We start from the raw sequence: 16,698 nt of genomic DNA, 5'->3' as shown, positions 1-16,698 counted from the left end.
ATCTTCGCATCTGTAACGAGTATAACTAACATTTGTAAACCCAGATTCCCCCCTTCACTCACTTTCTCTCTCATCTTCTTCTCTTTTTATTAATAGCGCTTTCAAATACAGATTTACAACTTTAATTACGCCGTTTCTTTCATCACCTAACTCTCTCAATCAACTTAAATCCTCAGCTTTCTCTTACTTCATTCTCTGCATTTCTTCCCAGATTTTCTCTCTCTTAAATCCCATTTCAATTTCTGGGTTTCACTCCAAATCCTCTGATTCAAACTGGGTTTTTTTTCAATCATTCTTTTCCTCTTTTTTTCTATGAGAAAATCAGGGGAAATGAGTAATCATAATCAGATTAATGTTCAATGTATGAAACAGAGGAAAGGGAAAGGGAAACGGAAAGGGCAAGGGAATGGGAATGGGAATGGGAATGGGAATGGGAATGAGAAAGGGAAAAGATTATGGAAGAAAGTCAAGTATCAATTAGTGGAATATCATTCATTACCAAGTTATTTGAGAGATAATGAGTATATTAAGGGACATTACAGAGCTAATTGGCCATTAAAACAGGCTTTTTTCAGCATCTTTACTCTTCATAATGAGACCCTTAATGTCTGGACGTAAGATTCCTGCAACCTTCTTGTTTCAATTATTCTTCTTTACTTTTGTCTGTTTTTAGCTGTTTGATCTATTTTTATTATTTTATTAATATTATATAACACGATCTTGATTTGCTATTTCTATTTTAATATTGTTTTCTTGGTGGGTTTCGGAATTAGTCTTCGTCTTAAATCTTGTTCACGAGGTAAAGTTGCGTGCATCTGAACCTCTCGAGTCTTGAATTAGCGAGTCTTAATAAGTGTAAAAGCAAATCTTGGATTTCTGTTTTTGGTGAGGAATTGCCCGATTAGATCATTTTTCCTTTGTCAAAGGATTAATGTGAAGGTTATATAACTAATATGAAAGGCCCATTAATATGAAACTAACTAGTAAATGATGCAATTGTAAATGATTCTACTTTTGCAAAATGGATTGTCCTGACATTCTGCAGACTCTTTTAGGGTAGGAACGAATGTGGCCAGGTGGTCCAAGCTGCATAAAATGTGTGCAATTTCTTTTTACTGTAGTTTAATTCTATAACCAAAATGTCAACAAATTTATGTACTTGCTACTTTAAAGATGGGTTATTTTTAGAACGAATTAGTTAGTTTTGAAAATTTAGGTGTAATTATTACCACATTTGCATACTTGGTTGTTGCTTTCTGTTACTCCCTTCGTCCATTGGAATTGCCTCGTTTGACTATTTTTGTGAGAGGCTTTTTGAGTCAAATGGAACAATTTTAGTGGCATGAAAAGAGTACATTACATGAAGTACTTGTAATTTAGTTCTTGGATTTCTTCTGTGAGATGAATCTTTTGATGGACTAATATCTGTTACTGGTACCATAATCATGACGCAGGCATTTGATTGGATTCTTCTTTTTCCTTTGCTTGACAATATACACTGCCAAGAAGGTTCCTGAGGTTGTGGATCTCCATTCTATTCAAAATCTTCCTGATGTAATCAGAAGAGCAGATCTGCACAAAATGCATGCTGATATATTGACATGCTTGCCTTCATTACCTGACATGTCTGATCTCCACAAGCTTCGCGAAGAACTGAAAACATCACTGCCATCAATGGATATGCTTCAGTCGCTGTCTGGTTGGCACATAATAGAGCTCCTCTCAAAATGTTTGCCAGAGCGCGTTTTAAGTGGAAACCACACGGATGTAAAGGTTCTGGTAGGTTCCTGATTTTTAGCCCTTGATAATGATGAATTTTCTCTGTAGGAGTAATACCAGATAGTTTGTGTTGGTTATTCATTGAAAGGCTTTAAGTAGCAGAAAAAGGAGGTTTTAAATGCAATGAACCTGTTTCTAATATTCTAAATGTTACTTGTATATAGGAAAACTCATAACAAATGTTCTTATTAGTCTTTTCATTCATAGGTATATTAAAAGGAATTTTATGTTGATTGCCAAGATAATTTTTTCTAGATATCTCTCTATGTAAGCAAGCATTCTGTATGTAACAAGTGTGTTCTGTTGCTGCAGCATAGCGTGACAGATGAGTTGGCAAATGTAATACCCTTAATAAGGCAACCAATAACTCGTTGGCCATTCTACGCCTACTTAGGAGGAGCCATGTTCTGTTTGCTAGCTAGCAGCGTATGTCACCTCTTAACCTGTCACTCAGAACGCTTAGCATACATCATGCTCAGGGTGGACTATGCTGGGATCGCGTCCCTAATATCAACATCCTTCTATCCTCTGGTCTACTACTCCTTCATGTGCTACCCCTTCTTTCGCAATCTTTACATGGGCTTCATCACTATTTTGGCAGTCGCGACAGTTCTGCTTTCTCTCCTCCCAGCCTTTCAGAATCCAGAGTTCCGAACCATACGAGCTATTCTATTTTCTGGAATGGGGCTGTCTGGCTTACTGCCAATTCTGCACAAAAATATCATATATTGGCAACAGCCTGCAGCACTCTACAGTACTGGTTATGAGCTTTTGATGGGATTGTTTTATTTCCTTGGAGCCCTGGTTTATGCAACCAGAATTCCTGAGCGATGGATGCCTGGGAAATTCGACCTTGCAGGACATAGCCATCAATTGTTTCATGTACTAGTGATTGCTGGGGCGTACAGTCATTATTGTGCAGGGTTGGTATATCTCCAGTGGAGAGACATGGAAGGTTGTTAGGCAAAGTTTCTGGAAAAATCTAGGTCAGTATCATTATTTGTAAACATTCTTCATTCTCAATTGTAATTAGTGGATTAAGGCATATGATGTTCAGTGCATCAACCTTTCTGTAGCTATTGAATAGGTGACACAGATTAAAGTGTTCCTCTTTGAATATTGTACTAAGGGCTTTTGCAGGAAAACAATTATTAATGTGCTTGTTAGTTTTTGCAAAAAAAATTCATGTAGATCATACATTTTCGAATCTCTTTTGACCTGATTTTTGTTTATGTGTTCATAATCAACATGTTGCCAGGCAAATATATACGCTACTCAACTCTTCATTTCTTTTCACTTACTCATGCTAAATCTATAATGCATTGTAACATCAGTATAAACACTTGAAAAAAAAAATGGATAAAATTTCTATATTAAGCCTAGTCTGACAATTGGAACCCACGTCTGACGTGAGTTTCCGATATAGATCAATAAGTCCCACTTTGAATAGGAAAAGTAAAATTGATGTGCTCTAATGTACGAAGTATAAACTTAATGAGTTACACTTACTCCTGCCTTTGTCAAATTTTTTTTGAAATAGAAACTCATTTAAAGGTTATGTACTTGTGCAGTTGGACATTTATCAATGTCTAGAGAAAATTATTTACTGAAGACAAGTAATTGTATCATTGTATTCAATTATTTACTGGGCTATGGAATTCTGAGTTGGCAGTAAAGAAGATATATACATAGCAGAAAGTAGCAGTAAGGCTAATAACTTGGTTTAAAAGTAAAGGAAATGGGTTGAGATACTGGTGAAAAAATGCAGAACAGCAGAAGCTCATAATGTCATATAGCAGCTGAAACAGTGAGCAGGACAGAAAAAACTTGCCCCTTGCACCTTATAGCAATTTCAAGTATTTGGAACTTTGGAAGTAAAAAAAATAAATTAAAGAAAAGTTACACACTTTCATTGAGATCATTTGGATGATTACATGTTTCAATAGATTTCATGTATGACAATCACGGTAATACAGTATTGTGTACTGATATTTATACTCCTATAATGTTATTGAGCTAATGTCTATGATCAATTGATTTTGGGATGAAACCTTGTTTTTTCATTGAGTCATAAACATCCCCTCAAGGCCTCGACCATACAATATTTTTATTACTGGAAAAAAAAAAAAAAATCATAGATACATTATAGAGATGTAGGGAGTCTTGTTTGCAACATTTTACTTACATCTTAGATTACAAAGTACAATCGCATAATGAGCTATTAGAGGGTTGATATGATAGCTTGATCCCAAAGGTCGAAAATATTATTGGTCACTTCACCCACCCTCATTTTCTAAAATACGACCAAGTACGTGACTACACTATTTCATTGATATCCGAGATCTACTAGGAGCTCCTTGATAATACTAAGACTAAGCTTTTGGGTAGTTGACCTTTAACTCTTTAAGGATGTTTAGAGGGATGCAAGTATGAGCTGACATATGAAGAGCAAGTTGTGAGAAGAAATCTGTCGGTTCATTTGGACGTGATGATAAGTGGTATATAATTAAAATGGACTATAATATTGGGCCAGATCTCAGAACATTAATGAGCAGTCCCACAACTTTGGGTATCTGGGTAGGAGATTCAGGCCCATGATTCATTTTAATTGTGGTCAATTTTTGAACAAGTTAGTAACTCGCCCTACAGCACTGCCCACCTCACCATTCTCTCCATGTGAAGAAGTTCCCTCTTTTGTTAAGGAATTAACTTGCTTGCTTTGCTTCACTTTACTTTACTGGTACCAATATTATTATTGAAGTTCCCCTACTTCCACTAGCCTGTTGTATCTCATTCATTGAATTATTAAAGCAACCAACATACATACTATGGCACTCAGACACGTAGAAACTATTAACTGGCTTGATTCACTACATAGCCAACCCGTACAAGTTTAATTATATACTATATCTATCTCCTAATCAATCTTTAAATATAGTATAATTAATCATTTTACACGAAGTTGAATTACCTCTAAAATAAAAACAATGTACAATCACAGTTCTCTCTTTCTTTTCCTTGAATTAGGAGCACCTATCATATAAGTATATTATACAAGAGCAAATTTCATTTATGGCCTCAACCACCTCACATCTTCATAAGAGTCTATGAATTTGAGACTATGCACTTAAGTCTACATCATAATTTATGGAGACTATTAATTATTCTAATGTGTGCACATCAAACGTCAACACGGGTGAATTGACGTGTGATGTGTACACTAAACATATATGTTTACGACGAATAGGGGTTTATTATGTGTACTGTATGATATCTATACGTAAGAAATTGAGATTGGATTTCTACTTAATTCCTATGATCTCTATTAGTAGCAAGATCAGGTAGGATCTTTATAATCTTTCCACAATAAGACCTGTAAAAAAGCCAAAATTGTTTCACAGGCAATCCCCTTTCTAACAGGCAATTTATCGTGAAAAGCGACTTATTTGTCCCCAAAATTTGGCATGCCCAATAAAACTGTGTCGGTTACCAAAGCACCAAATAGAAAACACAGTGAAATTCTAACATTCATTTCCACGCGTCCTCATCTTACCTGTTTCTACTTTATTTTCCAGCATGAACAACAACAGACTTAACCAACCTCTCTCACTCTTCTCTCAAGAGTCAAGACTCATCATCAGTCCTCAGTAATCAACATTCAACAAATTTAAATTTCTTTGGACCACTACTGCCACGATTACGAGTATGATTTTGGAATAGAACCTCCTTCCTGGTTTATATTTAGCACCGGTGACGTCTACGAGTATAACTTTAGTGGGACCAAACTTTAATTTCCTCTGTTAGTGCAGTTTTCTTCGTTCCTCAATTTACTGCTCCACTCCTTTTAAGAGAAAAGGCAACCCTCATTCTTTCCTTGCCTCACTCCTAATCTCTCTTTTCTTTCCCAAATTCTCTCTTTTTTTTTCATCCAAACACAAAACACACACAACTATGGTAAACCCAGAAACACCATATGAAACGCCACTTAAATCCAAAATCTCCGTCTTCCGCCAAAAAACGACGTCGTATTTCTCCGACGTCGTAATGTTTTTGGGTGGCTCACTTGTTGCTTTCCTTCTTCTATGGTCTCTCTGGTGCTTCACAGCCCCTCTTTCTTCTTCCTCATCCTCCACCTTCTCTTCCCCATCTCAACCCACCGAAACCCGACCCGACCCGACTACATTCTACGACGACCCGGAATTATCCTACACTCTCCAAACCCAAGTCCAAAATTGGGACGAGAAGCGGAAACAGTGGCTTGACCGGAACCCAGAATTTACGGGTCAAAACCGGGTTGTTATGGTAACCGGGTCACAACCCGGCCCGTGTAAAAACCCAGTAGGGGATCACTACCTGCTGAGATTCTTCAAGAATAAAGTGGACTACTGTCGGATTCACGGCTACGATATATTCTACAACAACGTGTTATTGGATCCAAGAATGTTCACATTTTGGGCCAAGTATCCGGTTATAAAGGCCGCAATGTTGGCCCACCCGGAAGCCGAATGGATCTGGTGGGTTGACTCAGACGCAGCCATTACTGACATGGACTTCACCCTCCCACTTGAAAAGTACAAGGCCCATAATTTAGTAATCCATGGTTGGCCCAAATTGGTGTTTGAGAAGAAGAGCTGGACTGGGCTCAATGCTGGTGTTTTTCTGATCAGAAACTGTCAATGGTCCATGGATTTGATAGAGAAATGGGCCAGTTTCGGCCCATTAAGCCCAGACTACGAAAAATGGGGGGCAATCATGAAGTCAGTGTTTACTGATAAGTTATACCCGGAATCAGATGATCAAACAGGGATAGCTTATCTAATGGTGAAAGAAGGGCAAAAATGGAAAGACAATATATACTTAGAAGATGAGTATTATTTTGAAGGGTATTGGGTAGAAATTGTAGATAATTTGGATAACATTACGGCGTATTATAGCAAGGTTGAGGCGAAGGAGCGCAGGTTAAGGAGGAAACACGCGGAGAAAGCAGGGGAAGACTATCGTGCGCAGTGGGAGTATAGTATGGAGAAAGAAGGGGTGAAATTGATGAAGAGACCATTTATAACACATTTTACAGGGTGTGAGCCATGCAGTGGGAAACATAATGAGATGTATAGTTGGGAATCTTGTTTAAAAGGGATGAATAAAGCATTGAATTTTGCTGATAATCAGGTGCTTAGGAATTTTGGGTATTTTCGTCCTGATTTAGATAAATCTTCTTGGGTGCAGCCTCTCCCTACTTAACTATTAGCTGCATTTTTATGTTACTATATAAAGTATATGCTTCATCCATTATTTTTTGTTTGTTTGGTTTATAGTTTTTAGTACTAGTATTAGTTGACGTAGTAAGGTTTAAGAGGATATGTACATATATGAGCATCTGAACAATTGGATTGGTGTGTAATTTGAGCTAGTAATACGGCAGAGGTAGTAATATGAATTTGCTCTTGCTTTAAGACTACATTAGATGTAAGTGCAATGCAGTAGCTATTCTAAGAAGTACTAGTACTTGGGCAGACATGAACAGTTATTTGTGAGTATGGGATGAATTTTAAAATAAATAATATGAGCAAGGAGACTTAAGTTACTGACACTGAGCTAACTGGCTGCTCTGTATTTGTAATTGTACCCATGCTATTAACTTTATGAATTTTGCCAAACAACAGAGAGATTTAATACGAAGTAAGAACACAGCTAGCTATATAGATATGAAATATAATGATTAACATGTCAATCACCAAATCAATCATATATACAAAGTATATACGAGTACTCTGCATTTATTTAATTAATCATTGATATACTTATTCTTGAGTTGATTGAAGTTTTCATTGGAGTGTAATTACACATTTACAGTGGAAATTAACTTTTTGAACATATAATCGAGTGTTAAGAGTTCTAACATATTAGCCAAATAACCTGATCTATGGATAATGTTGCATAATTATAGTACAAGAAAAGGTAAATAAATACTTAGTATTTACGTGAAAAACACTAATTTAATTCCCAGCTCTAACCTGTCCTTACGAACAGCTTTAGCTGAACCATGAGTTGCAACCATGATTCATAATTCAGTGTCATTTCAATTGGATGCCTCTGTAACATAACCTGCATAAGTGAGTATGAAAATTTAGCTCTCGAGTCAGGTAGAATTTGAAACACCATTGAAAGCGAAGCTGCGTAAATTAAGGACAATGCACTACTTAATCCCAGACAAATGTACATTATGAAGGATCTTTTACAATTTAAAGGTCTTGTGGCCCAAGCTACTAGTCCTACTATTGTGATTTGATTATATTATGATTATCATTGAAATTATGTCATGTTTTATTGACGCTAATTGAGTTATGGTGCACTTAATTACTGATATTCTTATGATATATTACTCGTAATGATAATCAACACAAAAGGCATCCGTTTATTGTGGACTGCACCTGGTAGTTTATGTCCTGTAGCACAAGTTTGATTTAAGAATAGAAGAGCTATTGTGGGCTCAATACTAAGGTGCTGTATTGGGCTTTTGGTTGCAATCCTTTGTTTCCTTCTTTCAAGGCCCATCAAATGCCCAACATCACAGCTTCTCTCCCTCATCTCACAGTCTCACCCCTGGTTAGTACTGCAACCTGCTTAAAGTATAAGACAGGCCGGGAAGGAGTGCTTACCATCTGAACTAAGGCTGCCTTTCAGATGATCCTATTATAGTCATCAGACCAGTACCAAGCTCGTCATGTCCGAGCATGATTTCTGTGAAAGATTATCCTTAATGGTTAGGCATCATCATCTATTTCACTACTTGAAGTCTTGCACTGAATTAACTACTGAACCTCATGCAGAAATGAGATTTACATACTTCTTTGTATAGGGCTAGAGTGTATAAACAGTATCCTTTTCAGCAGTGTATGGGTTTCAGCTCTTTGATTGTCATCCATTGCAAAGTCAAGTATTTGAGGTAGTATTATTATGGTAAAGTAAGAGGCAAAATCATTCGATCACAATTGGGTGCACTTAATAGTTAAAAATAAATACGGTATATAATTCATTATTAGTAATAAGATCAACCGAATTAGTTCTTAATGAGATCAAACAGACACATCATCTGTGTTTCTAAAACAAATTGACAGTAACCAAGTAACGGAGCTTCATGGCTAAAATAGCTTAGACCTTCAGGCTCACTGCCATTGATTTAGTACCTAGATTAATTAGGATGGGGTATGCAGTCGGTTCTATGATTCGATTATTCTAGAAAAACCCTCTTTTAAACTACTGTCAGGCTATTTCTAAGATGAAGGCACGATGGCAAAATCTAAGAAGAATTTCTATTTTTACCAAAGCTCGTAAATAAACCTGATGTCAATACAATTCTGGGTTCATAAACTTGGTATTAATTCATGCAGATACACTACAACCAAATTAAGGTCTCCTGCAGGCTGCAGAGAAAAATTTTCTTGGTTGACCGATGAATTCATTGATACGAAGTTATTATAAAACTCAAAAGATCTAACAGTCAATTTCTATACTAAGTTATTTTTGTTTCTTATCTTACGAAATGTCCATCTTCCTTGCTCAAACTTATTAGAGAGTTTAAGACACATAAATAATAGACTCATGAAGAATCTTACTGCAAGAAGAACAAATTTGACATAGCCAACATCATTATTAAGACAAATGCAAGCTAAACAAGAAAGATAACAGACAGCAGACTAGAAGGCATGACAGACAGACAGAGTAGTGTAAAGCAGAATCTAGATAAACCGCAAACAAGAACAAATTCAAATATCAATTTGAATTCCACAATCTCAACTAAAGAATAGGTATATAGGAGCATGAGATCAAGTATGCTGCTGCAAAATTTGCTAAGCACAGGCGCGCAGCACAGTAGTAGGTCAGTAGCACCTCAGCAACTTTAAAGAAACAAATCATTTAGACGGTAAAATATAAGCTATATATAATTATAATCAATTAACCATGTCCAATAAAGGTGCCATGCATGAGTGGTATAGACCATAAATACTTAAATCGGCCATGAAATAAGGTATTTGTTAACAAAATATCGGACGCTAAGTGATGGCTGACTCGGAAACAAACAGACTCTGGAGTGCCGGACCCCAGGGAACTTGAAGCAGTTGACATTGCATGATGCAACATATTTAAGTGCTTTGTTAAATAATTAGCTATAAAACAATAACACCTAGGTCATCTCGCCGCCCCCACCCAATAATTAACTAAAAAATGGTATTCTGGACCCAACAAGGCACCAATTAGTAGTTAATGGATTGCAAACATCAGCTCATTTTTACAGGTTTTATAAACTTTTGAGTCACCTGGAAAAAAGCATTAGCAATTTAGCATATTGTTTAGCAACGTAATCAGATGTTAGGAAGTACCACACCTTACAAACCAAATTATTGTGGGGAAAGGGGTCATTCGGAACCAAATAAGAAAAGCACTTATCAGTTATTGATTGCTTACTTCAGAGTTCTGAGCATCTGTACTGTTTTAGTTAAAATATTACTGATATTATGTTATGAAAAGAAAAGCAAGGCAATTACGAAGTATAACATAATGGTTACATGTTCAGAAGTGGCAGAATTAACAATCAAGATAATTAATTGAAGGGAAAGAGGCATTCTGGATCTATGCAGAAAGCACTTATCAATTAATTGGTTGCTTACTTCATACTCTTCATATCATCCCAACTTTTATATTAAAGCATGGAAATTACATGTTGGTTTACATATTCGAAACTTTTGAATGTTGGGAAATGTAACACCTAATGATTCATATAACAAAAATAGGGTAGATACCAAACAGCTTAGTGAAGAAGGATATCCAAGACCTAATATCACAACTTGTTTACTCTACTACGGAGTACTTTGTATTTCTTTGGAAGAATACACAAACAATGAGCAAACTGTTTCACCATATACACTCTTTTAATGAAATTGCTAAAAAAAAAAATGAAAGAGAGAGATAGGCCATTCATAGCCCCATAGGTTTGTTTGACAGCATAATCCAAATAAGGAATATTTTAGTAGTGTTTAATTTTTAAGGGTTATGTTAGATTCAATCAGTATTTCAATAAGAATGAATTTTCCATCCTAATCCTCTAATAGGGACGTGATTTGCACTATAACATTATACAAAGGATTACTGAATATTTTATTTCAAAGATTTGATCCCAAACTAAAAAATAAACACCATATTATGAAAGTCTACAAATTAAATTAAGATGCAAAGTCATTGAAGATTACTAATAAGTCACAATAAGATATAGATTGTGGCTATGGAGTTGCCTCAAGTATCTAGTCACAATATTTTGAATATTTTTTTTCTATAGATGATTACGCTTTTTATTTTTATTTATTTTGATAGGACGTTAACGGAAGTATTATTACTATTATTATCATTATTATTTAAGTTGATGAGATGTTTACGAATTAATTTCATTACAAATGGCAGACAACTTTCTATCAATGACATATTATTCGTCCTTAATAAAAGTAGTAGAAAAATTTTATAAAAAAAATTCAATATTTCATAGAAAAGTTGCTGATCTCATCATTTTAACCAAATTATCCACTAAAATGTCTCCTTTTCTTCAGCAGTCCATGAGTCTATTGTCTAACCAATCCATCCACTAAAGTTTGATCATTACTGTGTGTATTTGAAAGGTAAAAGAAAATAAAATAAGGATTTGTTTTGATTGACTGAATTGAACTGAACTGAATTGAATATTTTATGAGAGAAGGAAATTATGACTTGAACTGAACTTAACTTAACTTAACTTATTGGAACTGAACTGGACTGAAAATAATTTGAAGAGAACAGGTCCTGAGTGCTTATAAATTTTTAATTTAATTTTCTTCAATTTGAATAGTTCAAACAAGTTAGTACTTATATTTTTGTACTGTGTTTAAACCTAAGCAAGTTAAAACTGCAGAAAATTCATTCCAAATGCTACAAAAAGTCACGAAGTACAGAAGTATACATATGTAAGAGACTAAAATGTGATTTAAAAAAAAAAGGCAATCTCTTACATAGCACATCATCTTAAGGTTTTTTTTTTTTTTTTTTTTTTTTGGCGGGATCTGGGGGGTTTTTTTATTTTCCTAAACGGAGTAGTTTTTAGTTCTTAAATTTTATTTTCTAAAAAACTAACCACTACTAGTATAAATTTTTTTTATATTTTGTTACCAGTTTTTTAAAAAATAAAATTTAAGGAAAACACTATAATCACTAATAGTAGTGGTTTATAATTTTTCTTATAAAAAAAAAAATTAATTATAAACAAAAAATTATAATTCTTCTTATATTTTAAACATTCAGATTTATTATATTTTAGTAAAACAAAAATACAGTCAAATCAAAAGAGACCTGATTCACGTGATCATCTAGTAAATTACGTAAGAAAAATAAATAGATGAATTCAGGAAAACACTAAAATGGACTTAGCTTAGTGAGTGATATGAGCTTGGCACCTTCTAGAATAAATTGTTAGCCAAATGGTGTAAGAAGAATATAACATGTGTCAGTGTAAAATCAAGCTATCGAACAAATGATAAGACGGAGAAAGATGGGAGCACATTCATTCAACTTGTATTATTGAATTATCAGATGGATAATGTTTTTGAACCTTGATTACCAACTATGTAGCTACACGTTTAAGCATTGTACAGTTGGCTCAATTATTCCTTCCATTATGATCAACGACAGTACAGCTGAGATGCCAATTCTCACTTATCCTAAACTACATTAGCTCCGTCTAATTTTTTTTTTTTTTTTTTTTCTTAAAAATAAAATATTGGTGGATAAATCATTCATTTTTAATGTTTGCTTCATATACTACGTACTTTTTTTTTACAGACTAAATTACTCGTTTGATTGCTTTTTTGGTGTTTATAGAGCCACAAGGACAGGGTGAGAATCGATCTCAGAATCACTAGGGACCGGAAGAAAAGTTCTAATCACTTGGGCTATCCCTCACTCTCACTCATTCGATTATTAATATCGTAAATTAAGTGTTAGTAAAACTTAAGAAAAAAAAAAAATACGCAGTTATTACTATGAAACTACATGGAGGGAGTATATAATACGGAGTATATAATTTCAATTTTAACTCTTTTACAAAATTAGTGATTAATAATCACCTAACTCATTATTAATGTGCGATTTTCTAGCATCAACAACCAAAAAATCATACAGATAAGTTTAAACACTTGGGAAAAAAAATTAAAAAATAAACTCATCACATAATATTGGGAAGTAGTTGAAGTAGTCTTTATTCTCTCCTCTTGTTAGATCACCTTATTTTCCTGTTTTTTACAAACAAATCCATAAAATCCAATCATATACTAATCAAATTAAAAACATGTACCGACTTTTTCCAAATATTGTAAAACAAATATATAAAAATTGCAATGCAATAAGTTGCCGGATATTAGGTATAACAACACGTAGTCAGAATTATCAGCTACAGAACTTTATAAGACGAATCAACAATAATGCCAAGAATATTCGATTAGTTTAGAATAGCATTTATTTATATATTTATTTATTTTTATTTTTTTATGAGGAATAGAAAAGCATATTATTAGTTCACAAGTAGTGTAGATCTATTTAGACACAAAATTACCTCTTCTTTAATTCTAATAGCCCCTAATAGTTGACTAATATTTCGGTTAGATGCGCGAACTTGAAACCGCATTTTCTATCAAGAAAATAAAATATAGTTTGCGTACTGACTAATTCAATCTAATTACACCCTTCTAATTCAGCTCCAGCTCATTCTCACGTGGTTTCAAACTCATAAGTCATAACTTCTGCTTATTTGTCTCATACCCTAGTCAGCATTCACCACCCACCTTACATTATTTATCACATTTTTTTATAAATATCACCTTATTATAATTTTATTATATGCTTTTTATAACCCCTTATATAAGACCATTTCGGCTTATCAACAGATACGGTCATAGACTTCTCAGTTCTCACCCAAAGAAAAAAAAAACCTTTTTTCTTTTACTCTGAAATCTTAACTGAAACCTAAAACAATGCCAGAAAGATACTTCTCTGGGAAATACAAGCTCACCAAGCTCCTAAGCAACGGTGCCTACGCTAAGGTCTACCAAGCCCGGGACACTCGTACTGGGGAGACCGTGGCGATTAAGTCGTTCGAATCGGCCGACAACCTTGACGTGGTCGAGATACAGGCTATGAGCCGGCTAAATCATCAACATGTCACCAAACTTGTCGAAGTCATAGCTGCAGCTGGAAGCGGCCAAGTCTTTGTCATAACAGAATTTGCAAAATGCGGCGACTTGTTTGAGATGATCGCAAAGCGAGGTCCTCTTGCGGAGGATCTCTCACGTCATTACTTCCAGCAGCTGATCTCCGCTGTCAAGCACTGCCACTCCCGAGGGGTTTTCCACCGCGATATCAAACCCGAAAACCTCCTCCTAGATGACAAGTGGAGCCTCAAGCTATCAGATTTCGGCCTCTCAGCGATCTATGATGACCCAACTCAACCCGGACCGATGCTGACAGAACCTTGTGGGACTGTCGAGTATGCGGCACCGGAGGTGATCATGGCGGGGAGAGGTGGAGGGTACGATGGAGCGAAGGCGGATGTGTGGTCATGTGGTGTTGTTTTGTATGTATTGAGTGCAGGGTTTTTACCCTTTGATGGAGAAGGTGATTTAGAGGAGATGGTGGAGAAGATGAAGAGAGGAGAGTTCAGATTGCTTAAGAAGATGTCAACTGGTTTAAAGTGGTTGTTATTAAGGTTATTGGATCCGAACCCAGAAACCCGGATTAGTATTCATGAAATTATACAAGATAAATGGTTTCGACAGGGGTATGAAGAGCTAAGTGAGGAGGAATGATCAGATAAATGGAGTGAATGTGTATAAATTTTCTTTTATTTTGGGGGATTTATTGCTGAAAGGTTGTAAATTTTGGGGATTTTGAAGTTGTTTTTTTTTTTTTTTTTTAATTTAGGATTTTGGGTTGCTCAGCTCCTCTGTTTTAAGAGGATGAGATAATTAAAGCAAATGTTAGAAGAAATTATGTATCTAATTTTGTGTTAATAAATAATTAACAGTTAAGATACACTTCTTAAGTTTTGATTTCATAAATCATATGAAGTGCACATGATGTGTTTATCTATTCTGATCATTAACAAATTTAACATTAGCATATACAGTAGTGAAAAAATGAATATGACAAAAAGATTATTGAAACCCTACACAAAGTACTACTCTTTGTTTTATCTTCATAGCCTGTCAATCTGTAACTTCATGTTTATTTTTTCAAAGATCCAATCAAACATTACTTATCCAATTGAAATCATCAGAGAGCATCATTCAATATTACGGATCAGAATGATACTCTCTCCGATCCATTCTAATTGTTAGCCACACTTGCTTTTTTAGAGTAAATAAATGTTGTCAATTTTTATCATGAATTTCATATATAAAAAAAATACATAGCAGTCAAGAAATCTTCATAAATTTATTTCGTCATAAATTTTCAAGTTACAAGACTGATTAAAATGTTATATTAATAGTTGAGTATTTATTAACAAAAAACTCGCAAAAAAATGCAAACAAATAAAACAATATAGAACAGAATGAATATGATAGAAGTCACACCGGGACCAACTGTATTGCCTTGAAATCAACATACACTAGTTTGTTCACATGGTTATGAAGATCACATATGATCATAGGAGATTCCATAATCAAAAAAGATTCAGTAGGATATTCACAAGATTATTGGAGAGATACTAGGAGCTATTCTAGGGGAATATATACACAAGATATACGAAAATAATTTAATTCGAGTATATTCTAGCATACTCATGTTACTTAGATACCTAAAGAGAAGAAACCATATCTGGAAAACTAGCCAAATTATGGTGGGAAGAAGTAATCAAACAGAGGTGAACCAACACACAAGCTAACAACATGTCAAGCCAATTCGATTAGCAAAGCCTTCAATTCTATTACTTAACTCAAATTATATGTCCATCTTTAGTCCTCACAAACTATATTTAGCAACGGAAATTAAAATATATGGAGTACTCCGTAGTACTTTGGTGAACCATTTAGCCCGGACTCCGGGAGGGAATAATACTTTGGTGAACTTAGTTAACAAAGTGATAACTGATAAGAATTCCAAAAATGCCTAAGACTAAAAAGTAAAATGAACCTGCCCAAAAAAATTGTATATGTTCATCGTACAAATATAATAAAGACAAAAACACGCAAGATGACTAGATGAGTACTTGGTAGTTGGTACGGAATATGATAGAAAGTTTTACAACTATTCCGTATGAGTCTATGACCTTATTAATGATATTTGGGTTTACGTCGATAGATGAGCAAGAGGGACAAAAATGGGCTCGTTGGACTTTTCTGTTGGGCCAATAAGAGTTGTCCAACCTTCTTGGGCCAAAATCCAAAACAGAAGGTTGAGCTTTTTCTACAGAAAACGACAGCGGATAAAGGATAACCAGAGAGGATGATGGCTATGTTAATTAACACTAGCAGAAGGTTGACCAGCAAAATTATCAAACCAAAACTTCAAGGACCAACCCCTCATATATTTATACGACTAGTTGATTAATTTTGTTCTATCTTCATCACTTAGGGCCTGTTCTCATTGACTGAACTTAGCTGAACTGAACTGAACTGAACTGAACTCAGCTGAACTGAACTGAACTCAGCTGAACTGAACTGAAATGAATATTTTATAAGAGAAGGAAATTAGGAGCTGAACTGAACTGAACTGAAATGAATATTTTATAAGAGAAGGAAATTAGGAGCTGAACTGAACTGAACTGAATTGAGCTGAACTGAACTGAACTCAGCTGAACTGAACTGAACTGAATTTCAACGTAAGAGAACAGGCCCTTAATTTGAT

General features: G+C 34.8%; 1 protein-coding gene and 2 pseudogenes across 1 annotated transcript; all 3 read left to right on the top strand.

Annotated features, from left to right (window-relative positions):
- On the top strand, positions 1 to 2,927 carry LOC145563039 (heptahelical transmembrane protein 4-like). Its single transcript, XM_081623443.1, has 3 exons — positions 1 to 614; positions 1,455 to 1,779; positions 2,092 to 2,927. Exons 1-3 carry the CDS (start codon positions 313 to 315, stop codon positions 2,740 to 2,742), a joined length of 1,278 nt encoding a protein of 425 aa, XP_081479569.1. The 5' UTR covers positions 1 to 312; the 3' UTR covers positions 2,743 to 2,927.
- A 2,775-nt stretch (positions 2,928 to 5,702) lies between these two features.
- Positions 5,703 to 7,335, top strand: LOC145563038 (putative glycosyltransferase 7 pseudogene; annotated as a pseudogene).
- A 6,491-nt stretch (positions 7,336 to 13,826) lies between these two features.
- LOC145562921 (CBL-interacting serine/threonine-protein kinase 14 pseudogene) lies at positions 13,827 to 14,657 on the top strand (annotated as a pseudogene).
- The last annotated feature ends 2,041 nt before the right edge of the window (positions 14,658 to 16,698 follow it).

This window comes from Chenopodium album, chromosome 10, assembly GCF_948465745.1.
Source record: "Chenopodium album chromosome 10, dcCheAlbu1.1, whole genome shotgun sequence".
In the NCBI taxonomy this organism is placed as follows: domain Eukaryota; kingdom Viridiplantae; phylum Streptophyta; class Magnoliopsida; order Caryophyllales; family Amaranthaceae; genus Chenopodium; species Chenopodium album.
Note: the sequence above shows the minus strand (reverse complement) of the source record. Positions and strands in the feature narration are given on the sequence as shown.